Raw genomic sequence first — 26,254 nt, 5'->3', positions numbered from 1 at the left:
AAACTAGCGTGAATATCTCTTGTGGCTTGTTATTGTGGAAATAAAATTTGCGTGAAAATAAAGTTATTTTGTTGATTAAAATTACAAAAATTTAAATTAATTTGTCCTTATTAACTAAAAAGGCACAATAGGAAACATGATTCACAATATACCTTTTCCAGTTGCTTTAAACTTGTTTATTTATTATTTAAAAGTCTTCTTTATTATTTATTGTTATAAAGTAACCTAGCTATGTGGGGTGATTTTCTTTCTCAAAATCAAAAACCATATTGATTCCAACCTCCAGTTCTTTAAATTATTCAACACAAATAACCAACAAGAAAAGTTGGTCATTATAAATTAAATTAAAATCTAAACTGTAAAAAGGTTATGCTTTTGCCTCAAACTTTTTGGCAAAGAAATAATCATTGAACTTATTCATAAAATGTGATTTGAATTTTAACAAAAGAAAAATTTATAAAAGAAAGGCATAAGCATAATGCCATCCCTACATTTTAGATTCCCTTTCCATTCAAAGAGAAGTTTTACATAACTTTCATAATGAGTTGTTACATAGGTCAGGGCAAAAAGTTTGGTCCTTGGAATATTATTTGTCTGCAGCAGAATCCAAATAAAGAGAAAGTCAATAACAAAAATTGAAACAAATTTAGTTTTTACTCAAAACTGAAAAACGACAAAGTAATTAAAATCCGTATTCAGAAGAACTTTACAGTTTCTATGTCTGTCAATAGACCGCAATTAATATAACAACCAAAGGACACAACACAGTACAGAACACACAACACCAGCCAGAAGAACTTGTACGACCTCCTGATTGGTAATGGGGTTGGTTTGACATGTTGGCATTTCACCAACCCATCGTCATATGTATGTGAATACAGTTAATGAAAATAAAAGTATGTCCTGTTCCTGTCAATTCAAAGCCAGCTGCAGGCAGGGGCTGTATTTACTACAGCATCTCCTTACACTTCAACTGCATTGCAATATAATAGTTGGTTGCTTCGCCTCTTGCTTCACTTGGTTCTGCTGGCTGGGTGACACACAGGAAGCGAACAAGGATGAAAAGGAAGCTCATTTGAATTTTCATGCGTTTAAGTGTCACGAGGAGTGAATAAGAACACTGGCAAGGACAACGTGCTTGGCAAGAATATTAATTTTTTGTATATGATGTAAGTGAGTCTGAGGAGAATCCCAAAGGTCATTTGGTGGGAGCTTGTGCAATTTCTGGAGGCTATAGATGTTGGTAGGTAACCTGTCATAAACATGACGTTTTTACAATTATTCGCCAACCGTTTTGTCTTGTTGTTTTGTCATCGTCATCAGTGTTGAAGGCAGTTACAATGGTTGAAGCTACAAAAAGTGTGAATGGGACTCACCGAACTTTTTCATTATTTCAAGTCATTGTTTTTTGTCCTTGAACAAGAGCATATACATTAGGGTGGGTCAAAAAAATCGAAATTCTTTTTTTTGATTTGGTACTCCGAAAAATCGATTGCTAGACACCTCTAGAATATACACACAAAATATGAGCTCTTTATATTAATGGGAAGGTCCTCCGCTTTGCAATTTTCCATTTTTACATCAAGCTTCTACTAAAAAAAAAAATAATTTTTTTATTAATTGACTTTTTACCAAATTTCTTTTCATATTCTTGTAGGAAATTGAACGCTCTACAAAAAAGGCCTTAAACACTTTTTTCGTTTATCTAACCGTTGAATAGATATTTGAGGTCCAAAAATCGAGAAAATCTTTAAAAATTCGTTTTTTGTTCTTAATTTTGTAACAAATTGAAAAATTATAATAATCAAACGCGCAAGACATATTCTTGTTGGAAATTGATTGCTTCACAATAAAGGTATTATTAACTTTTTCATTAATCTAATTATTCTAAAGATATTCGAGGTCAAAGTTAAAAAAAAATATAAAAACATTTTATATTTTTAAAAAATTTCCAATTCACTGAAACTTCATTATTTTTAAATTAAATAAAGATATATTCTTGTAGGGGCTTAAACGTTCTACAAAAAATTCCTTGGAATCAAATTGACTGCTTTAACCGTTTAGAAGATATTCGTATCCGAAATAAAAAGAAAGGTAGGCCTAAAAACTCCTGGTACAAGCAAATGCAAAAACACCAGCATTCAGTTGGCCTTAGAAATGGAACAATACAAAACCGGGAGGCTTGCCGCCGATTTCTGAGGTCAACCCGGCGAACCCCACAGGCGGATCACTAGTGTGAAGCATTAACGTGGGAAGGTTATGGTCCCCTCGATATCGAGATCATAACAGCGCCGAGAAAAAGGAAGAAGAAGAAGAAGAAGATATTCGTATCCAAACCAATGCTCACTGATTTCAATAGTTTTCTTATGACCCGTATGTATTGCGATTTGGATAAGAATATCTTCTAAACGGTTAAAGCAATCAATTTGATGCCAAGGAGTTTTTTGTAGAACGTTTAAGCCCCTACAAGAATATATCTTGCTAAATTGAAAATAATGAATTTTCAGTGAACTGGAACATTTTTAAAAATATAAAATGTTTTTATAATTTATTTTAACTTTGACCTCGAATATCTTTAGAATGGTTAGATTAATGAAAAAAGTTAATAAGACCTTTTTTGTGAAGCAATCAATTTCCAACAAGACTATGTCTTGCGCGTTTGATTATTATAATTTTTCAATTTGTTACAAAATTAAGAACAAAAAACGAATTTTTAAAGATTTTCTCGATTTTTGGACCTCAAATATCTATTCAACGGTTAGATAAACGAAAAAAGTGTATAAGGCCTTTTTTGTAGAGCGTTCAATTTCCAACAAGAATATGAAAAGAAATTTTTTAAAAAGTCAATCAATAAAAAAATTATTTTTTTTAGTAGAAGCTTGATGTAAAAATGGAAAATTGCAAAGCGGAGGACCTTCCCATTAATATAAAGAGCTCATATTTGGTGTGTATATTCTAGAGGTGTCTAGCAATCGATTTTTCGGAGTACCAAATAAAAAAAAAGAATTTCAATTTTTTTGACCCACCCTAATATACATTATACATACACCTACTTGCTTACAAAAATAAATGTGTGCAATTTATCTACGTTGACGATTTTTTTTACATTTCAATAAAGGGCATGGCTACGGTGACCATCCGTCCCGGTTTACCCGGGACTGTCCCGTATTTCTACGGCTTGTCCCGGGTTTTTATTTAAGAAACCCGGGACGTATAATTGTCCCGTATTTTGTAACTTGTCCCGTGATTGTCCCGTATTTGCACATTCTCTGATTTTTGTATTCAATATTTTAAACACTTTGTACGGAAAACAAGAAAACAGTGGTTGGAAATTAAATTTTTCTAATTTTTCGGATAAAGCATTAAGCCTAGTACGCTGCTCCAAAGTCAAAAATCTGTTGCTGCAAGAAAAATTACTTGGATAAATAAACAGGAGTGAAAAACGATTGAAAGCTCTACATATATTCTAGCACAAGTAAGAATTTCGTTACCTTAGCTGCGTATTGTGCAAAGAAAAGCAAAATTTGCGTTAACGATTTCGTTGTGCTGGTTTTGTATGAAAATTTTCGTTTCGCCTCTAGACTAGGCTTTAGATCTTTTTTAAATGTTCGTCAATAATTTAGTTCCAGCTTCTGTTTGTCAGGTTGCTACACCAGGTAAAATGTTATCGAATAAAGAACAACATAAATGGAAGAGTAAAGAACCCAGATAAGTTTCAAAACTTTTAAGGACATGTTGTGTTAAAGATCATACAATTTCAAAATCATTTAAAATAAAATTAAAATGTTAAAAAACAGCTCTCCCGATTTTGATTAAAAAAATATTTTTTTAGAAGTTATTAACAGACATTATTATAAAACCATTTTCTGGATTTCTGATTTCGTAAACGACTTAAATGATTTCAACAAAAACGCTTCCATAAAATCGTTTAGGATATCTTGATATCAAAATAAAGAAAAATCATGAAAACTCATAAAAATTTAAATTTTTTTTTTGAACATTTTTTATCTGTCCCGGGTTTCGCTTCAAGAAATATGGTCACCGTAGGCATGGCACATGGCAGTGCTTAGCCAAGATTTTTGCACACTTTTTTACAGCACACAGCACGGAGCTGGTCCTTTTGATTTCTGTAGCAACAAAAGCTGGACTTTTATCAGCACCACTGTTTGCAACATGTTTTTGATCTTAAAAGATTTGTTTTGCAATCTAAAATCTTGTCCTGAGTTTAAATTGCATGAACGAGCGCCTCACGAAATACTGTTATATCTACTGAATGCCGGCAAGCACATGCAGCTCAACAAAAAGCTTAGTTGAAAAGAAGGATTAGAGCTGCCAATGAGCTCTACAAATAAAAAAAAAAAAAAACGGGGGAACATCGGCTTCTCAGAAGAAAAAAGAAACAACACGAGAAAGGAGCGATCGGGGAAATTGGGGAATTCTATAGCAGGAATGAGACTCGAAAGTTTTTTGTCAGAAAGTTAATAGAACATCTTAAGTTTATAAACCTCGAACTCCAACCTGCAAAGACGAACAAGAAGACGTCTGTGTCGTAGCTGAGTCACAAGCAAAACTGAGAATTTAGTAAAAATCACTTTTGTAATTTCTAAAATGGTGATGACGAAACCAAACTCAGTCCAAAAGCAGTTTTAACATCCTTGACAAGTTGTTCCGCCTGTGCAATGCTGCAATGACAGTATGTCGGGAAAGACCTCATCGATACAAATTTGGTGTCAAAAAAAGTTTTTAGGACTCTAACTGCAGGAACTAAGCCAACATATTTAAAAAGTCCGTCCAGCTTCTTACATAACGTCGACGAATGGGTAATAAATAACGTACAAAAATCATATAGGTATGAAAGGTATTTTTATTGTGTATAAATCTGTTTCAAAGTTGTTTTTTTAAGTTTAACACAATTAGAGATAAAGGCCTTTGGTGCATCGTAATGTCAAAATATTTAAACAAGTAAAGGGGCCAAACCATAGCATCCGTCGTTTGCTTTACATTGAATTCTATAACTGACAGCCCGATGAAATACACACGTTCTTAAGAGAACCGACAACCGACCCATATATGACGGACTTGACGGATGCGGTTTGTCATAAAAATGGTATATTTTGTCCGAGCTGTTAAAACGTATCTGGTGCTCTTAATTCTAGAGCTTTTTAGTTGTAGAACTAAAACCCGACTTCTCTAATATTGTTATGTGGCCGTTATACGTACAATGGAAATTGTATTTTGCAACCTATCCTAACAAAGCAAAACAATATGACAGTAAAAGCTTGATCACTAGTGTGGAGAGTTGAAAAGGACGTATAGTCAATTCAGATGAGTTCAAAAACTCTCAAAATGTCAATGTTCGTAAAATATCGGAATTAAAGCTTTCAAAAGCGGAACTTTTCAACGGAGAGTTATCTACAACACGTTACTTTTCTTCGAAAAATATAAATGAATTGCTGGATGAGTTCCATCAGAACTTAGTTGAAATCGGGACGAGGAGGTGATTCTAGTTGGGTAAGAGTCCCAAATATCTGTGAGCACCCGTTTTTAAATCTTCATGGAGTCTTTTGACTCAATAACTACCTACAGCCAAACAAAACATACCCAGAACCATATTTTGATGAAACTAATAACGCGGATCAATAGAGATTCAAGCGGTAGCAGAATAAAGATCCAGATGATTAACCTACTCGTTCGCAGAAAAAAAACCCAAAATTTTATCAAAATCGCTTGAGACATTTCGGAGAAACCAATTTTTATGTAAATATATACAAGATTATCTCGTTTAATGTAATAAGGTAAAAAAAAAAACCTGGAGATACAATAACGTAAACCATCCATATCAAAGCGTCTGTCACTTTCTAACGCCAGTTCCTAAAGGAACACAATATTCAATGAAAAATGTTCAATTAAATTTAATTGAATTGAATTATCTTACACACTGACAGCAAATTCAATAAAAAGTCACATGCTCACATAGCTACCCATATGAATGTAAATACAAGACTATTAACAAAAACCTTAAACACATCCACCCACTTTATCATTCACCAAATTGTATGCGTACGATGGAAATTTTCAATATTTTTAATTAAAATTCATCAGGAAATAACTCAGTTGAATTTTTTTTTTGACAGGATTAAGCATATTCTCTTCAAGTCCAAACCAACACGTGTCATCCTTATTTTTTATAAATTTTATTGACATACATGACAGTCATGAATACAATGTTACGCCAAGTCTGTTGTTTTGGTGACAAGGCATCAAGACGGCAGGGACAGACAGTTTTTTGAATAAAAAAGAACTCATTCATCCCCCAGTGATAATTTGATTTTTTTTCCCACAACAATATTCAATATAAAAATGGAGGAGCTTGAGAACAGATGTTGTTGGAGGATATTTTTTTTTTTGTCCTGTGTCAATATAAGACACGAAATGGAAATAAGCCCGGGAAAATGATTTTTTGGGTGGCAAATTAAGTGCCTACACGATCCCAAACTCTCCTCAATAACTAGCACCATTTGTATATTTACCTTCATTAAATTTTTGATGTCATCAAAGGCGTGCGCTTCAGCAGCTGATTCATCACTTCCCTGAAAAAAAAAAATTGAAAACGAAAAAAAAAATTAATGTATTTATATTAATGAGGATTGTGAAGTGTTGGAGTTTTTTTTTCTGTAAATAATTAACTACGTACACAGACACTGACTGTTCATTTATTTTAGATGAAATATGTACCTACAAATACCAAGTTACATTTTGAAATTTTTTGAGCTTTTAGTTTGAAAGATTGATAAACATTTCAAAGCACTTGAGTTATTTGGAAGAGGACTTCCAAAGTATTTAATTAAATACTTATCATATTAGTTGAAGGTTACTCTTTGTGTAATTGAAAGGAAGGTCTTCAAGAAAAGTTGGAATCAAGAAAGATAAAGACACTTAAGATGATGAAGTTGGCATTAGCTAGCACACACACAAATACCATTTAAATGTAAAGATGGTTCACTATGGCGTATACGTAACATTATTATATAGAAAATCATTTAAGTCGCACTCGTAACAAACCTTTCAAAACTTTGTTTAACTAGCACAAAAACCTCCAAACTTAAAGTAATAAAAAAGCTTTTTACTCCGGTGTTGCGAAAAACGAAAGGATTTAAATAGTGGCTTTTGCCTTTGTCATCTCTAAAAATATATATAGTTTGTATTTTTTAATAATCAAAATTTTCTGTTTGACTCATTTTAACGATATTTGCAGACAATAAAAAAAAATATTTAAAATCTCTTTCGTCATAGTTTAAACTAGTGAAAAATAAAGCGTTTCCTCAAGTTTTAAATTAACCGCAAACTGAGGAATTCCTAAAGCATAAATATCTCTTCAGAAGTTCCCTTGAGTGACTACTATGAATTCCATCCCAAGGAACAATTTTTTCACACTCCATCAAATTTAAAGTCGCCATTTATGTTAAAGAAATAAAATGCACGACTGGGTCGCACGAACTTGTTGTTAGGGTTAAAGTTATTAAAGTACCCCTAATATAAAATTCGTAACATTTTTGAGTCGGGAAAAAAGTGATAAAAATTCATAAATACATGAGAAAAATAAAAATTAAAAGAAAAAATTACTTGCCATAAAAACAGAACAAAATAAAACTAACCAAAGAGAATGTTTTTTTTTCATACAAAAAGTAATTTAAATTTTCAGCCTAAATCCCAATCTTTGAGAGCCTCTATCTTCGAAAGGGAGCTATATAATCTGATGAAATATCAAAACTAGGTTGAAAATAATGTCTAATTTATAAATCCATAAGAATTTTGATAAAAATCGGAAATTTTAAAAACTGACTTAATCGCACGAAATCGGGATTTTGCCGGTCTGTGCGTCTGTGAGTCCATCTGTACATCCAGATAGAACCTAAACGGATGGATGGATTTGCTTGAAACTTGGTACAGATGATTTTTCCGTCATTCCCTAGACCAGTTTTTTTTTAATATCTCTTTTTTAAAGCATATCTCCCATATATCGTTTTCGAAGTATTGCAATTTTCTCGAAAAGGGCTCTAACGATTTCGATTAAATTTAGTGTACGTAATTCTCTTATTGATTCTAACAAAACTGCGTTTTTAGTTTTTCTCAAAAAATTCGGAGAACGGAAATATGGCGTTGCCGTTTTTCAAAAAATGACATATTTTTAAAGTTCATATATTTCATCAAAGCATAAGTCAATTTTATTAAAAATTTACATATGTACAGCATTTTGAAGTTTCAAATTAAAAAAATAATTAAGTTTTTGAAAAAAAATGTTTTAATTTAATTTTTTTAACATTCAATTTTTTTTTCTCGGCACCAAACAAAATCTTAAATTTCCAATACATATTTAAGATTACGATACTTTGGACTACAAGAGCAGGTACGTGCGACCCAGTCGTGCATTTAATTTTTTTTTTAAATCCAAAAATTATTTTTTTTTTTCAAAATTTTATATCCGATTTATCTTAAAATTATATATAGTATATGTGCCCATGATTATGAAAGTGGACTAAGTCACTTTTTGCATTCTTTAAATAAAAACTTACATAATAATTTTCTTATAACGATTTAATAATATTTCTTTTATGAAATCACTAGAGGAGCAATAAAGAAGTTTATTTATTGCAATTTCGCTTTCAAATAAACTTTACCCCTTAAATAATAACACCGGCACACAAAAAAAAAAAAGTGTCATGAACCAGAAACCAGACCTATCTTTCTATATGTTTTTGGGCACGCTGAATCCGAATTTGAAGTCCGTTTGGCCCCATCACCCTCCAGTTTTGAGCTGTGAGTGCATTTTGTTTGAATTTTTATGACTTTTTTGGAGTTTTTTGCATTTTTCTCAAAACTGAAGGGTGACCGGGCAAAACGGACTTGAAAATCGGATTCAGCGGTCCCAAAAACATATAGAAAGATAGGTCTGCTTCCTGGTACATGAAACTTTTTTTTTTGTGTGCCGGGTATGACAGCGACAGTGCTAGCACACAAAAAAAAAAGTTGTATGAACCAGAAACCAGACCTATCTTTCTATATGTTTTTGGGACCGCTGAATCCGAATTTCAAGTCCGTTTTGCCCGGTCACCCTCCAGTTTTGAGAAAAGTGTAAAAAAGACCCCAAAAACTACCTTTTTTTGAGTTTTTTGCATATTACTCAAAACTGGAGGGTGACAGGGCCAAACGGACTTGAAATTCGGATTCAGCGGTCCCAAAAACATATAATCCTTACTGTTTTCGATTTAATGCAGTTTTTGTGAAATTTCGAAAAATCCCGACTTTGCAACAGTATTTTGCCTCTTACTTTTATTTCAGAGCAACATCCTGAAAAAAAATTGTATTGTGCGACAATGGTTTATTATTTTGAAAACTTGCCGTGTTATAGCAGTTTTCAAAAATGCATAATAGTTTCCAAAGTTAAAGTTAGAACTAAAGATATTACAATTTAAAAGCAACAAAACAGGGCTTTTTAGAGAAAAATAACAAAGAAAAATAAACACATTTTCTCGACTTTTGTTTGTTTATTTCTTTTTGAATAAAAGCCCCGATTTTTGTTTATTATTTTGCTCTGAAAACCTCTGAAAACCTCTGTTTTTTTGTATTCAAATTGTAATATCTTTCGTTCTAATTTCAACTTTGGAAACTTTTATGCATTTTTGAAAACTGCAATAACACGGCAAATTTTCAAAATAATAAACCATTGTCGCACCATATACATACATGCTTTTGAATACAAAAATTCGTTGAAATTGAATTAGTAGTTTGGCAGAAAATCAGATTTGAAAAAAAAAAAGTTCTATTGCAGGTACTGTTAATAATGATTTTCGAAAAAAAAAATGTTTGATGAAAAGAAGTTTTAGTCTTAATTAATTTTAAATACAAAAAATAACATTTTTTTATAAAAAGATTGAATAATAAATTTACAGAATTCAACTTTTATTTTGCATTTAATCCTACACATCTTTTCTATTCCTTTTTTAATAGAATTAATTTCTCTGGAAAGAAATATGTTTAATTTCTCTGAAGGCTTAAGGTGAACCTACCAATCATAATAACAAAATTGTTTACATTTGCTAGGTGTAGGTATATAAAAATTACACAACCTGACTCCTGACCTATAGTAAAAGAAACACCCAAGCGTCTGTCAATAACGCTCTTACTATACAAATTCTGTTTTAGGCTGTTCTATATAGAGTCATGATTCATCGATCGGACGTGCTTCATTTCAAATATATATCTAAAAGTGTACTGAAACTCAAATGTGCCAATGGGAAATCGCCTAAAATCATCCTTTATGCATATTTGATCCCAAGAACGTGCTCTGGATATGAAAGAGCGAGGAGAACTAAAATCCTCGCCTTGACATCTCAACACGCAACAGAGTAGCCCAAAAACAAACTCCTCTGTAATAATATTTCAACGAAACAAGGACGAAATGCCTTCGTATATACATACACAAGTACAAGTGATGGCGGAAGCGGATACTGAGAGCATTCTATATACTGAATTTAAGTTAAGACAGAATAAAGGATATCATATCCTTCTCCGTCTTTGTGATGCGAGCATTTGACAGCACCTAATAGAAAACAGTTTACTTGGTCCCTTTTAAGGAAACCATTTAACGTTATTAATGAGTTTCATCTACGCCTCCATTTGCCATCACTTTAGGATTTCGTTAGGACATGGTTGTATCTCTAGGATTATCATTTTTGGTTCCCTTCTTATGCGTAGGTACGTCAATCTGAAGGTTGGTATGGTTTCATTTAATTTTATGCTCTAATGGATTCCTGATACTGAAGTCAGTACCAATTTCCACAATGACCCGCTATTATTTTTTTTTGTACCTTAATTTGGTTGTTAAACATGGAGTCTCTGTTATTTTATGGATAAAAACATACATTTCCACCACAATGGCGTGCCAACGAGCCATCCTTTTGTCCTTTATTCTTTAAATTGTGTAACTTTTGATCAGATTTTCTACCTAATTAAGCTCGTAATTTTGTGGTCCCTTAACACTTGGGTAGATAGAGAACACCATAACCACCATTTCCCAGGATATTCCGTTCCGAAAATAATTGCAAAAAGTTTGAAATTTTATTCTTTACATTTTTCTTTGTTGACACGTTTTGCCACAACACCTGAGATTCAGTCACAATGTCACCGTGTTGTTGTACAAATTTGAAAGAAAAAAGGACAATATATTGCGATCCTGGAATTGATGATACAATGTTTGATGTTCATATAGACATATACATTGTGTTTGTGGCCTTAAGTAACAAGGATATTTTTTATCTTTTGTAGGGAACATGTGTGTGATAAAATTCAAAGATAAATATGCCATGAGAGAAAAATATTTCAAAATTGAGCTATCACCCGTCACGAATACGAAATTTTTTATTGTTTCTTGTTACAAGGACGATAATATTCTGATTTGTAGATTGTTGCTTTGATAATATTTTTTTGGTTTATTTTGAAACAAAGGTTTGAGAATATGAAAGTTTTCCTTACTTTGTGTATATCAACCATGCAGAAGGAAAAACTTCATTTTATACTAATTATGTAAGTAGGTAGTGATTATGAGGGAAAAATAAACTTTTCCATAAACTCAATTTATCAATTAGTTTTCCTTTAGCTATGAAACTTACGTTTTTTTAATTAGGTATGTTTATGTATGACTTCCTGCTATTGTTCATTTAATAATAAATGCACACAAGGAAGGATAAAATAATGTGTGTAGTGTACTGATGACTTAAGATCTTCTAAGAAAAAAACTTGAGTGAGACACAGAGCATATGAAAGGTTACAATGGAAATTATGGTTATGTTTATCATTTATCCTTTGGAAAAATTTATTTACTGCTTAGTACTTAAAGCTACTTTGAACTACTTTTTGATTAGAGTAAAAAAAGTTTAAAGTAGCTTTGAACTACTTTTTGATAAGAGTAAAAGTAGTTTAAAGTAGCTTTAAGTATTAAGCAATACCTAGATAAATTTTCCCAAAGGAACGCAGCTATTAAACTACTCGTAGTTTTGACTCAATTCCTTTACTCGTGAAACCGAATTTCCTTGTTGCCTAATCACAGACATTGGCATTAATTTGTGGTATTCAGGATTATTTTATTTTACCAATCAAATAAAAATAAATAAAACATCAATATATCACCATCACCTTCTTCATCACTGTCACATTAAACGGTTTTTATTTATGAAATCTTCCAATAGATTACTGTTTTTTGCTGTTTCAAATATGAAAAGTTCAAATGATACGCAGCAAATCATAATAATCTTAATGCCATTGGCGAACGCAGATAAAAATTCCGGGTGGGGAAAGGGTTCAAAAAATTAAATAACCATTTTTGTGTATTATTAATCAGCCCTGTTGTGAACTTCACGTGGACAAAATATTTTTGTTCGCCCAGAATTTAAAAAGCTATATTGCAAGTTCCATTGGAAGGAAATTAGCATTTTCCGCTAAACTGTTTTTTTGTTTTTCACCAAAATTTAAGTGAGCTGCTTACCTCTAATGTTAACTGAAAAACATACGAGGAATTTTCCGTCGCGCGCAACACACAATAGAGGAAAAGTGAAATTTAATCTTGTTCACATGAAACTCACATTAGGGCTGAATATGTTATTCGGGAAACATATCGTCGCATGCGTCGGCGTCGCTTGAAAAGCAAAGTGACTTTTGCAAACTTAAATCTGAACTATTGCGAGCGGGTCCTTAAGGTAGTGGGGGGTTGATATTGAACTCAACCACCAGAACGACTCAATGAATAAACCACCTACCTAACACAACAGCTTCTGTTAATTGAAGTCGCACAGGTACTACTTTTTATACAGCTTGTATTGAGCTTTCGTCAGAACTTAATTGCTTATAGAAGTTCGAACTTGTTTAATAACTTCTAATAAGTTGTTTAAATGCTGTTAAAGCAACTTAACCGAAGAAAGATTCACTTTTTGGTTTTGACATTGAATAATTTAGCTCGGACATTTTTTTATTGTGACAACTGCTTTTTGAACTGATTAATGGCGTTTTCGATTGCCTCTCCGGAAGCGTCCGGAATCATTCAGAAGCCTTCTGAAAGTGTTTTATTCCCACAAAACTGACAGACAGAACGCTTCTTAGAAGAGAAATTCTCTCCTCGATTTAAAATCAGAAGCACTAATACATGAACACTAAAATGTCAACAAAAAAATACTCAATCATTCTTTTTTTGTTGTCATTCAAAAATTTAAATTAAATTAAAATTAAAATTAATAATAAGATTGAAATGGGTACCTTAATGCAGTGGAATGATTTTTTTTATCATTTTCTTCTCCTGTCGTCTTCAGATTTATAATTTGTATAATTTTTTCTTTAGAAAAAAAAAAACAATATCAATATTTGACATTTCAAATTTCACAAACACAAAAAAAAAAAGAATTGAGTGGAAGCGACTTGACCTGTTCCATTCGATTTCAGAATGAGTGAATTCTTGAGTGAAACTAATCGAAAACGACATAAGTTTTTGATTTCATTAATGAATATACTAGGATAGCTGAGTGGGTAGAGTGGTGGACTGCCACCAAGCAAGTGGTAAAATTTATATAGATACTTTTTAAATTATTATAAATATGTATACCAAAAACTAATGGAATGTGATATATGTATAATTTCAGATTAAAAGATAAAATTCATGATTTAAAATCAAAACCTTACAGACCTTCTAAGTACGATCATTGAATAATTACAAATAGAAGTGACACCGCAGATTACTCATGCGACCACAACGTACTGGAAGATAGATGAACTACATGTTTGCGCCTTAACTATCATGTATTTTCGAGTTGAGTCTTAACTAATAATTTTTTTTAAACCTTCATAAAAAAATTAATAATTATTATTATACATTTCAAAGAGCTTATATTGATATAAGTTTTCATATATTAAAAAGTCATATTAGTCTAGAGAACAAGGACGACGCCTTTTACTCCTAAAAAAATTGAAATTGTTTTTTTTTTTGTGGAGATTTTTTTTTGACAAATTTAATTAATTTTTATTCTAGTAGGTAATGTAAAAAATAAAAAAAAAAACAATCTCAATTTCCCGGCAGATTCGAACCTAGGAACAGGTAAACTTACCAGACATTCACCTTATCCTCTAGGCTATCTCCACTTTTTGAAATAGGTAAACTTTTATCTATATGTATAAGCGGTTTAGGATTTGATTTTGGGTTGCTGATTTGCTTTTGAATTGTTGGATTTGCTTTTTTAATTCAACGCACGATACTAGCGCCGACAATTTTACAGCGGAAGTTTCCCTGGGTGTCCACTTCTATTTGTAATTATTCAATGGTACGATGTTATAAAGGGTTTAACTTGTGTAACGTTGTCCTTTTTCCATGCCCAACAATCTTACTAAAGTTAAAAAGAAGCTGAAATGTAGCTTCTGTAATATCTTTACCAAAGCTAAAATTTTAGTTGGGCAAGCTTTGTCAATTTTTAAACTGTAAAAATGGTCCAAAAACGGAACACAGAACGACCGACGAAAATACGAAAAGTTAGTAAGTGAATTTTTTAACAACTTAATTCTAATAAAAAGTATGTACTTATTTGTTGGAGTTTTTTTTAGATATGTACCTTAGGGTGGGTCAAAAAAATCGAAATTCTTTTTTTTTAATTGGTACTCCGAAAAATCGATTGCTAGACCCCTCTAGAATATACACACCAAATATGAGCTCTTTATATTAATGGGAAGGTCCTCCGCTTTGCAATTTTCCATTTTTACATCAAGCTTCTACTAAAAAAAAATTATTTTTTTATTAATTGACTTTTTAGCAAATTTCTTTTCATATTCTTGTAGGAAATTGAACGCTCTACAAAAAAGGCCTAATACACTTTTTTCGTTTATCTAACCGTTGAATAGATATTTGAATTCCAAAAATCGAGAAAATCTTTAAAAAATCGTTTTTTGTTCTTAATTTTGTAACAAATTGAAAAATTATAATGATCAAACGCGCAAGACATATTCTTGTTGGAAATTGATTGCTCGACAAAAAAGGTCTTATTAACTTTTTTCATTAATCTAACCATTCTAAAGATATTCGAGGTCAAAGTTAAAAAAAAATATAAAAACATTTTATATTTTTAAAAAATTTCTAATTCACTGAAACTTCATTATTTTCAAATTAGCAAGATATATTCTTGTAGGGGCTTAAACGTTCTACAAAAAATTCCTTGGAATGTAATTGATTGCTTTAACCGTTTAGAAGATATTCGTATCCAAAGCGCAATGCATACGGGTCATAAGAAAACTATTGAAATCAGTGAGCATTGGTTTGGATACGAATATCTTCTAAACGGTTAAAGCAATCAATTTCATTCCAAGGAATTTTTTGTAGAACGTTTAAGCCCCTACAAGAATATATCTTGCTAATTTGAAAATAATGAAGTTTCAGTGAATTAGAAATTTTTTAAAAATATAAAATGTTTTTATATTTTTTTTTAACTTTGACCTCGAATATCTTTAGAATGGTTAGATTAATGAAAAAAGTTAATAAGACCTTTTTTGTCGAACAATCAATTTCCAACAAGAATATGTCTTGCGCGTTTGATCATTATAATTTTTCAATTTGTTACAAAATTAAGAACAAAAAACGATTTTTTAAAGATTTTCTCGATTTTTGGAATTCAAATATCTATTCAACGGTTAGATAAACGAAAAAAGTGTATTAGGCCTTTTTTGTAGAGCGTTCAATTTCCTACAAGAATATGAAAAGAAATTTGCTAAAAAGTCAATTAATAAAAAAATAATTTTTTTTTAGTAGAAGCTTGATGTAAAAATGGAAAATTGCAAAGCGGAGGACCTTCCCATTAATATAAAGAGCTCATATTTGGTGTGTATATTCTAGAGGGGTCTAGCAATCGATTTTTCGGAGTACCAATTAAAAAAAAAGAATTTCGATTTTTTTGACCCACCCTAATGTACCTACAAACTTTAAAAAAAAATATTCATTCATTTATGTAAAATAATTGACGTTGTAGACAAGTTAAAGTCGCATGAAAAAGTAGCATGAACCACTGTTTTGAGTCAGCTAATTCCACTAAGGTCATAAAACGAAAATAACATAAAATAACTCATCCTCCAGTAGATAAAAAAAAAAATGTGTGGAAACATTAAAGCTCTCGAACAAATTTCTCCTAAATCTTTTCATTTCCGGTTCGATGAAACTTTACGTTGACAAAGTGTTTGACCTCCATTTTGCTATAGCAATCTTCCAGGATAATAACATCAATTTTATTCCTGATGACCGACGACGAGCGTTACGGTAGACTGTACACGCAGTTATCCGTTTCCCAATATAAAGTATGGGAATGGAGGTTTCACTACAAATCGATAAATACAATCGGCCGGCATTGTAAATTGGTAATTCAACTTTTGGAAGTCGATGTGGATGTCGAAAAGCAAAAAGGACTGCGGATATTATAAAGGGTTTTATTATCGTTTTTATTAGCCACATAATGCGATGCTATACTACACCACAAATCCATAAATGCATGGTGTGTCCTTAAACCTTAACCAATGCTTTTATGGAAAATGCAAATATATTATATTTTGTTTGTTATGGATTTTATTTTGCAATAAGTATAATAAATAGCATTAAATTTGCATCGTTTCTGACCATTTATGATTTCAAATTGGTAGTTAATGTTCTCTATACATACACTTGGTTATGTAGTTATGTGGAAACTTTAAATGATATTAAAATATCGAAAATATTATAATGGCTGAATGCGTATTTTTGGATTTTATTGATTACATATTTATAAAATATCAATGTGAGGTTCGTGCGGCATAATGGGTAGGTACCTAACTCAATTTAAAGTAATTATGCATGCCACCATTTAAAATTAAAATGAACTAATAAATTGCTGTTATTATATTTTTTTTTATATTTTTATTCTAATTAAATTAGTATTATTAGAAATAAAGTGTCAACTCAGCGGACATTTTTATCCTCTTAAAATACCAAACATACATATATGAAGAAAAAACCCAGCATTGATTAAAATGAGACATAGGTACATAATGTATGTGGCTTGAAAAAGTATCAATAAATTTTAGATATCAATTTTTTCACAAAATACTTTCAAAAATGCTCTGGATTTAATTACCTAGCTTCAAAAAAACCGCACTTATGAAAATGACAGACCTTAAAAAAAGCTCTAGCTTTAAAAATGTCCAACTTATATAAAGATAGCGTACCTTCAAAAATAATCTAGCTTTGAAATTTTCCGGCCTAAAAAATGCACTACCTTTATAAATATTTGATCTTCAAAAATAACATGTGAATTTTTCATAATATGTCTTGGGGGCTATGTGAAGTTCGCACCCCTAAATGCTATTTTTTTTTTTCAAACCTGCCTGGTTCGATTGCCCAAGGTTAGCCCAGAATAGTCCAAGATTTTTTTTTTCCCCTAAGTTCTAAAATTATAACGGAATTATTTTTTTTTTCACCTCAAAAATCACAAAAAATAATTTATTTTTATTCAGTGTAAAAATTGTTGGTTGCCTATGGTTCATTTGCCCAACGTTAGCCCAACTTTTTTTTCTTATTTTCACTATTTTTTAAAAGATACAATAAAAAACTTTTTTTCATATCAGAAACCGAAAAAATTGTGATTTTTTTTTTCTTGTGTAAAAATCATTAGTTTAAAACTGTGGTTTGTTTGCCCAAGCCCAACTTTTTTTTCGCTATCCTCCGCTTAGTTTGAAAATTATAGAAGAATAATTTTTTTTTTGTACCAAACAAGAAAAGTACGCATACACCACAGTGACCTTTTTTTTAAATTTATAATTAAGAATAATTGAATCCACTGGTGTCTGCATTGCTCCTCAAATGTTATTTATAGTACAGTGCATTTATAATTTGACCCAGCAGTTTGTACCACCCCCAAATTTTGTTTGCTCATTCGTTAGAGCATTGGCTGAATATCATTACCCTGATTTTTCGCACTCGCGAAATTCACCTTTCGGCCGCCATCTTGGATTTTAGTTTTTGTTGAATATCTCGATTTCTATTTATCCTACATAAAAGTTGTGTACACAAGAAACGTAGGCAATTAAATTTCGCGTCTTTTATGTTGAGAACACTTTTTCGATATTCTGAGTATTAAGAAAGTTACAAGCCAAAAAAATTTAATTTAAATTTAATTGCCTACGTTTCTTGTATACACAACTTTTATGTAGGATAAATAGAAATCGAGATATTCAACAAAAACTAAAATCCAAGATGGCGGCCGAAAGGTGAATATATGAACATCATAAATGCACTGGACTATTATTTGACTTTTAATTTTCACTTGATTGAATGTAGTCTAATATAACATTCCTGTTAAGAAGCTTAAGTTAATTTGTTTAATTCCTCCTTAAAAACCACAACATACAAATATTTTTTCAAGAGTAAGAATCATAGATTTTTTTGGTTTGCCGCATAAGCACCTAGAAAACCTACATGCTTAGTAAAATCTATCCAAACATTTTTCAAAAGTAACAATAAATATAAAATGGTGTAAAGTGATTACTTTTCCAGTACACGAATAGTAGGTACTTTATATACCTTTCCAACTCTGGCTACGGGCCTGGAAAGACCTTTACAAACTTTCTACTCTAAGTATTAACAGAGAAATTGTTATTAATAGGAGTAATGGTATACCGAAGTAAGCGTAAATAGAATTAAATTTAATAATATTAAATTTATTAATATTAAGTAATAATAATAATAAGTAATTAAAACTTTAGGGAACGGGTCGATATTCAGAATCTCAAAATTCCCTTGTAGTACCAAAATTCTGTATCTGTAATTCTGTAATTCGAAAGTTATACATTTTAAGCTTGTCTGTTGAATGACTTCAAAGATTTTCTGCAAAGAATATGTCAAAAATCTGTACTCCAAAATTATGAAAATGTAAAAATGTCCACACTTTTTTTCATTGTCAAAACAATTTTCCTTATATCATTTACAAAATTTTGGAATACCTACAAAATTTTTAAATCCAGAAATTTGCACTTACAGAATTTTAGAATACAGAATTTTGAATTTACAGAATTTTAAAATACAGAATTTTGGAGTACAGAATTTTGGAATACGAATTTCGGCACATACAGAATTTGGGCCCCAACCCAAAACTTTACCATATTGAATAAAACTGTCCATTATACAAACAACATATACCTAATATCAGGAATGGATAACTCTTGTGTGTCCTTTATTTTCTAATTAATATCAGTTTTACCCTCCGCTGAGTAAAAAATCAAATTAATAGTAATTTTCCACCGAAAAATAAAACTCACAAAGAAGAAAAAGTTCATTATGAAAAGGTTCTACAATTTTTGTTTGAAAATGATAAGTTTAGACCTCTTTACCAACAAAAGGCTTAAGTTTATTACCCAAAACTATAAAACAAATCCTCTTAAATTATCTACAAAGGCACAGAATTAAAAGGGTAAAGCCGAAAATGGTAAATGTGCAGGAAACCAGACATAAAAGGTTTTCAGAAAAAGAGACTTCCAAAAAGTTTCATCCAGCAGCAAAAATCCCACCCACATTTTTCAAGATACAAGAAATATTTTGTAGCTCATATACATACATACCTGCCTCTGAAGGATGTAACTAAATTCAGTTGCAGTATTCCTTCGACTATCACTCATCCTTGCTGAATGTTGTTCAATCCGTTTCCTTTTTCAGAGATGCTTTTGGGCAAATTTTTCTTTTCTTATTTTTTTGATTTTTTCGAAAATCCTCTTTTATATTTCTTTGTGATTGATATACAGATTAGAATCACAAAACACTCTCACAGACAAAATCACTGATATCCTTTGTGGATTTTTTAAATCACCTATTTTGAAACTTCAAGAAAATGATATAATATCTCTTCTGTGAAAAAAAAACTTCTAAGGATACTCCTTACAACACTATTTTTCTTCCTTGAATGCTTATTTTTTTTAACGAAAGGACGTTCACATTTTAAAATTCTCTTACGATTTAATACACAAAACGATCTGATGTTTTTTTGTGATTGTTTAGAGTGCAGTGTTTTGAGATGAAGTTTTGTAGTGTAAAGGTGTCTTTTGGTAAAAGAATGTTGCAATTTTATGTAAGTTTTCTTTTTATCTGTTGATGTATCTATGTGTATCTATTTTGGCTTTTAAATGCACTTTTCATTCATACAGAGAATGTTTTAAAAGAGCTACTTAGCAAACTACTCGCGGGATGATGAATTCAAAAGTATGACGTTCAAATGGTGACTAAAAGACTTGCAAGGATGGCAAAATGACTTCCTGCTTGTAGACAGTACATAGATTTATTTAAGTGTTATAATTTTATTCAAAAGAGAGTTTTTGAAAGCTTTTGAGAAATGCGCAAGGTCATATTTACCCCTCATGAGTATAACAGATTAATACAAAAAATACCTCAACTTCCTTGATAGTAAAAACAAAACCAACGAGGATATGGTAGGATAGGTTAAGTATTTTTTTTTTTTGTTTTTGTTACTGGTCTTGAGTTTGTGAGTAGAACATGAACATTGTCATACGGGATTGTTTTGATTGTTATCTTTAAGTGAGGAACATGACATTAGAGAGTCGGAGGAGATAAAACTGGCAGTAAAAGGGATGTGGCGTCAATGTAGAAGGATTAATGGTTTTTGACTTGCGGATGGGCATGGTGATGTTGAGGCTCTATAATATTGCTTCTCTTTCGAGTGAGTTAAGGATTTCAACAGTTTTAGAAATAAGTGTATATGTATACATTTTATGCCTAGAATAAAGATGGAAAATTTTAAATTGCAGCAAATTTAATATAATGATATTCATGTCTAATGAAATAATGATTTATTTAAGTATTATTGCATTTTTGTATCTGTGTTATATTAAGCGATTTAACGTTTGTTTTAAATTTTCTTGATTGATTGATTGGGATAATGAGTTTTTAATGAATTCTCTGTTTTATCAAGTTAAGTTGAAGCTTTTAAAGTTAACGATCCAGATAAACTGATGAATGTTAATTGATGAGGGTGAATAGAAGTTTTAAAATTTGATCTTTAAATAAAAGTCTTATACATATCAAGTATTTGTAGCTCATTATGTGTTTCAATACCGGTCAATGTCCAGGGTGTCCCAGAATAAGTTAAGGTTATTTTAGGGCACAATACACATAAAAAGGTAATGTCTTCCGAAATGTCAGCTTTCATAATTCTTAATTGTTTTAAATTACCGACGAAAACGCATAAAAACCGAAAAACCACGCACACCAAAAAAATTTTAACAACACTGGTCTGCACTATTTAACTTTTTTTTCTTCTTGAAATAATTTTTTGATATTATGAAATATTAGACTTTTCTGAATCTAAATCTGGTATCAGAAAAATTCTATCAGGTAAAATTTTTGTAAAACTGATTTTTGAAAAATGTGGGTAGTTTCTAAAAAATCATCCTTTTAGATTCATTTGAACTTGTATAAAATTAAAACTATTTGTAACAATGACCTCAAATTTAGAGGACTTATTCCTCATAATATAACCTATCGATTGACACCAAATGTCCTTTTACATTAATGTTTACTCATATTTTAAAATACTGATTGACAAAAAAAGCAGAAAAATCGAAATCCTTCACTTTTTAGTAAATCCTACATGAACAAAAACACCTTAATTAAGAAAAATGTAAAATATCAACGCCCATTTTATTTAAAAAGTCAAATATGTAAAGAAAACCATAAAACATACATTAAAAAAAATTTTTACGTGTTTTGTAATTGTACACCTATACTATTTTTTTAGTTAGAAATATCTTATTTGTAATAAACCATTCGATAAACTGCCTTGTAAAGCTTTCGATTTGTTTCTCTTAGAAACAAAAGTATACTTTTCTTATAGTTTTTGATGTGCTGAGTTAGAATCCGAAGTCAAAAATATTCTATCACGTCAGGATTTTGAGATATTCGCATTAAAGTATCACAAAATAAAGTTTTTTTTTAGAAAATCTCAAAAAAACTACTACATCTCAAAAACCAGAGCTGACCGAAATTTGTTGAGTTCGGATTCAAAATCAGCACACATTAGTCCATTAGAAAAGTATACTTTTGTTCTAGGGGAAAAAGATATATTAATTTTTAGAGATCAGTTTCTTTATGGTAAGATATGCCAAACCTACTAAACTTACTTAAATTAAGATATCTCGGAGAAGAAAAGAGATATCGAGAAGATTGAAACTGAATTTGAAAGAAAAAAATAAGTTCTTTCATAAACCGTAAAAGTTTTAATTGAAAAAGATTACATTATGCCAAAATATTTCTTCGAAAACAGCAAAAAAAATGGGTTTTTGAGATTTTCTAACGGTAATATCTAAAAAACATGACGCGCTAGGTTAATTCTGACTTCGGATGCGGATTTTGAATCAGCAAGTATAGTTTTATTTAAATTAGGATTTCCTTGCAGACCAGTGCAATTAATTACTATTTTCCGCGAAGAAACACGAAACACGTTATTTTTCAATTTATAATTTTTTAAAATGACATTTTATAAATTAAAACAAAAACAAATTTCCTGTTTACTGCGATTAAAATATAAAAATTAAAGGCTGACCTGACAGATTGGTGCCCATTTTTGACAAACAAATTTTAACAACGTTCGGAATATATTACCTTATTATCTGTACTGTGATTTTAGGCGGTGATTATTGGGTATATTCTAATAATAAAATTGTTCTACAGTAACTCTCTATCTTCAAAGTTGATTCCACTTAGCGATGGTTTAAGAAAAAGCTTACTTTGGTATTCCTTTACTTATGTTAATGCAAATTTCTCCATTAATAGTAATGGTAGAAACTTTTTTAAGTTCCGGATTTTTAGGAGAAATGTTATTCTTTGTAACTGAAATTAAAAAATAGTTATATCGTTTTGGAATCCTCAAATATTATTTTTTAAAGGGTGTTCATTTTTTCTTACCTATGATGAATTTTGACTTTGAGGTCAATTTTCTTCGATAAATATGTGATAAAGATACTGATTGATTATTTCATTCTTATGAACAAAAAAGTCATTCACAAATTTGCCAGAAAACTCATACATTTTATGATACTTGCACCAGGTAAAATTTTAAAAAAATGTGTTTTTATGTGTAAGAATTAAAAATTTATCTTTGTAGTTTAAGATAATTTTTAATTAGCTGCGTTCCTTTGGAAATATTTATCTACTTTTTAGTACTTAAAGCTGCTTTGAACTACTTTTTCAATATAGCAAAAGTAGTTCAAAGTAGTTTTAAGTACTAAAAAGTAGATAAATATTTCCAAAGGAACGCAGCTATTAAAATCTAGATACAACAATTTTTTTAAAGTGTTTGGTTTAAGTAGTTGAGTTTGTATTGAGTTCAAATGTTAAATTAAAAATATATATTTTATTTGAATTGGTCTTTTTCTTTATATGTAGGTTCCTAAGTAGTACATTAGGGCGTTTCAAAATTTTTTAAAAAAAAATTCTTTTCTCAGAACCAAACCAATTCAGCGTTCAATTTTCTAAAAATAATGTTTTATCTACATGGCAGTGGAATTAATCATTTATAGATAGCTTTAAAACTTAGAAGTAAAAACCATATTTTTTTGTGTTTTTCGAATGGGAATAGTAAAAAAGTGCGATGCGGGAAACCTTAATATTAATATTAAGGACTCATATTTTCAGAGACCTGTTTTAGCACCTAAACGAATCTTTTGAACTTGGTTCCGAGACAAAATAAAATGCACGACATGGAGGAAAAATTTTTGTTCAAAGAAAAATTTTTTACTTGCTCAATAGGGCAAGTATTGGTTTCGTGTCAAAAAAAAATTTCGAGGTTTTAATCAAAACTAACATTACGATGATGGAGAAGTATAAAAAAGTGGGTTTCGCCATGACGTCCGTCGGTCTGTGCGTCGGTGCGTCCATCTGTACAAGTAGCTACAGCCTAAACGGGTGAACGAATTTTCTTGAAATTTGGTATAGATGATTTTTTCGTAATTTCCAAGGTTGTTTTTTTTTTTTGTTTTTTAATATCTGGCTTAGAACGTATAGCTCCGATACAAAATTTTTGAGTTATTGCACTTTTCTCGAAAACGGCTCTAACGATTTTGATTAAATTTAACACACATAATACTGTACAAAGTTCCAACAAAACTGCGTTTTGTTTAATAGAAATATGGTATTTCCTTTTTTTTAATCACTAATGTCGGCTCTTCCCTTAAATCTTTAATTAGTTATTGCAATTTTCTCGAAAACGGCTCTAACGATTTTGATTAATTTTTGCATACGTAATATTCTAAGCAATTACAATAAAACTGCATTTTTAGTTTTTCTCAAAAAAGTCAAATAACAAAAAAAAATTTATTTAACAAATTTTAGTTTCCATGTCGGCTCTTCCTATACATAAACCAAATTTCTTAAAAATATACATATATAGAGGAAGCTCTTATAATCTACAAGTAGACTAACATAAAAGTGCTTTGAACTGCAAGAGCAAGTACGTGCGACCCCAGTCGTGCATTTTATTTTTGTTATTTGACTTTTTTCAAAAAAAAAAAATACCAAAAACTTAGTTTTATAGCAATAGCTCTAAATTTTACGTGAATACGTGTGCAAATTTTAATCATTATCGTTGATTAATTTGAAAATTTTGTATGGGAGGTACACCTTTTAAGCGAGATACATATGTATATAAAAACAAAATAAGACAACTTTCAGACGAAACCCACTTTTTTTAAAATTCTCGATTTTTTTGTTTATACGAAACCAATACTTGCCCTATAGAGCAAGTAAAAATGTACAAAATTATCAAAATTTAACAAAAAATGTAACATTAAATTATGTTACTAAAATTGGTCTCTGGCTCTTTTTCAAAAACATGAATAGAAAAAGACCAGTTTTTTTTTGCATTTTTTTTAAATTTATTTTCTTCTTTTGTAAATGGAAAAAAACACCAGAAGTTAACTGGAAAGAAAAAATAAAGTCTGAAAAGATTCCCAGAATTTTTTTCCATTAAAAAATGCCAGAATTTTGTGTGAAGAACTTTTCGGCTTTTTTTAAACAAGAAAACTCTGAGTGAAATTATCTCCCAAAAGAGGATTAAAGTTTTATGCACCAACATTTTTAATAACATAGGAATCTTTTTAGTAACAAAACTTATGTCGAACGGAACTACAATGCTTCATGAGAGAGACTGATTGTCATACAATTATACATACAGTAAGTCTCATCTCTCATATCTCGTTGCGAAGATTGTATTACTATATACTGTAAAAACTGCCAATAAAAAGATTTCGAAGGGCTTTGGTTATACTATACAGAAGATGAATTAACCCTTTTGGACCCAGCGCACAGTGTGTCGAGCCCATACAAAAGTTTATCATAAATACTTGCAGCTAAGTTTTTGGAGTTTTAATATCTTTTTTTGTGTTTTTATGGCAGGAATAGAAAAAAAAATTACAAGTTAACAAATTAAACAACCTATTACTTTTTTTTTAGTATAATTTATGAAATTAACATTTATTGAAGAAGCCACTTGTGAGCAAAATTAATTTTTTTTTTATATATAAACAAAAATATACTTTTCGTAAGGTTTTTGGTGTGCTGATCTCGAATCCGAACTCAGAAAAATTCTATCATATCACGTTTTTGAAATATTCCCGTTAGAAAATCTGAAATGTCGTTTTTTAACAGTTTTTGAGGTTATGTTCTTGAACGTGGTGATTTATTTTAAATAAATTTGTGACAGTTTCTAAAAGAACTAAATGTTTTCTTTTAAAGCCCGTTTAAATCTTTTCAATATCTTTTTTCTACCTTGAGAAATCTTAAGTTGAAGTCAACTTGTTTTGTTTATATTCTCTATACAAAAAAAATCGTATGTTTATTTGCGTTTCATAGCAAATCTCGAATAGTTTTTTGTCAATCGCTTTCAAATTTTGAAATAACGTTTTATTTGCATTTTCGTAAATTCTTATATCGGCGAGGTTGGTAAATACGCTATAATACACAGTAGAGCGTGGCCGGGTCAAGTAATGATATTAAAAATCTAGTATGCAGAAAAATATAATTTTTTTCTTGTTGAAAACAATATTTAAAATATTTTTAATTACATAAACAGCTTTTTGTTACTTGTGTATGGCTAAAAATTATTAAAAACATCGATTTTTTCATTTTTGTGATCCCCTTGAAGATGTTTCT

At 30.4% G+C, this 26,254-nt stretch overlaps 1 protein-coding gene across 2 annotated transcripts in view; it reads right to left on the bottom strand.

The window, feature by feature from the left end:
- LOC129906674 (putative sodium-coupled neutral amino acid transporter 11) overlaps positions 1-20,302 on the bottom strand; it is a 125,137-nt gene extending 104,835 nt beyond the window's left edge. The window contains exons 1-2 of one of the 2 annotated variants that reach the window (XM_055982548.1): positions 19,660-20,302; positions 6,531-6,590 (exon numbers count right to left, since the gene is read on the bottom strand). In XM_055982548.1, coding sequence (XP_055838523.1) covers positions 6,531-6,590; positions 19,660-19,716 — 117 coding nt within the window. In that variant the 5' untranslated portion in view covers positions 19,717-20,302. Of the gene's footprint in view, positions 1-6,530; positions 6,591-6,694; positions 6,768-19,659 lie in introns of those variants that run through there. The other variant, XM_055982549.1, reaches the window with a different exon arrangement.
- Between the last annotated feature and the right edge of the window lie 5,952 nt (positions 20,303-26,254).

This window comes from Episyrphus balteatus, chromosome 1, assembly GCF_945859705.1.
Source record: "Episyrphus balteatus chromosome 1, idEpiBalt1.1, whole genome shotgun sequence".
Classification (NCBI taxonomy): domain Eukaryota; kingdom Metazoa; phylum Arthropoda; class Insecta; order Diptera; family Syrphidae; genus Episyrphus; species Episyrphus balteatus.
Note: the sequence above shows the minus strand (reverse complement) of the source record. Positions and strands in the feature narration are given on the sequence as shown.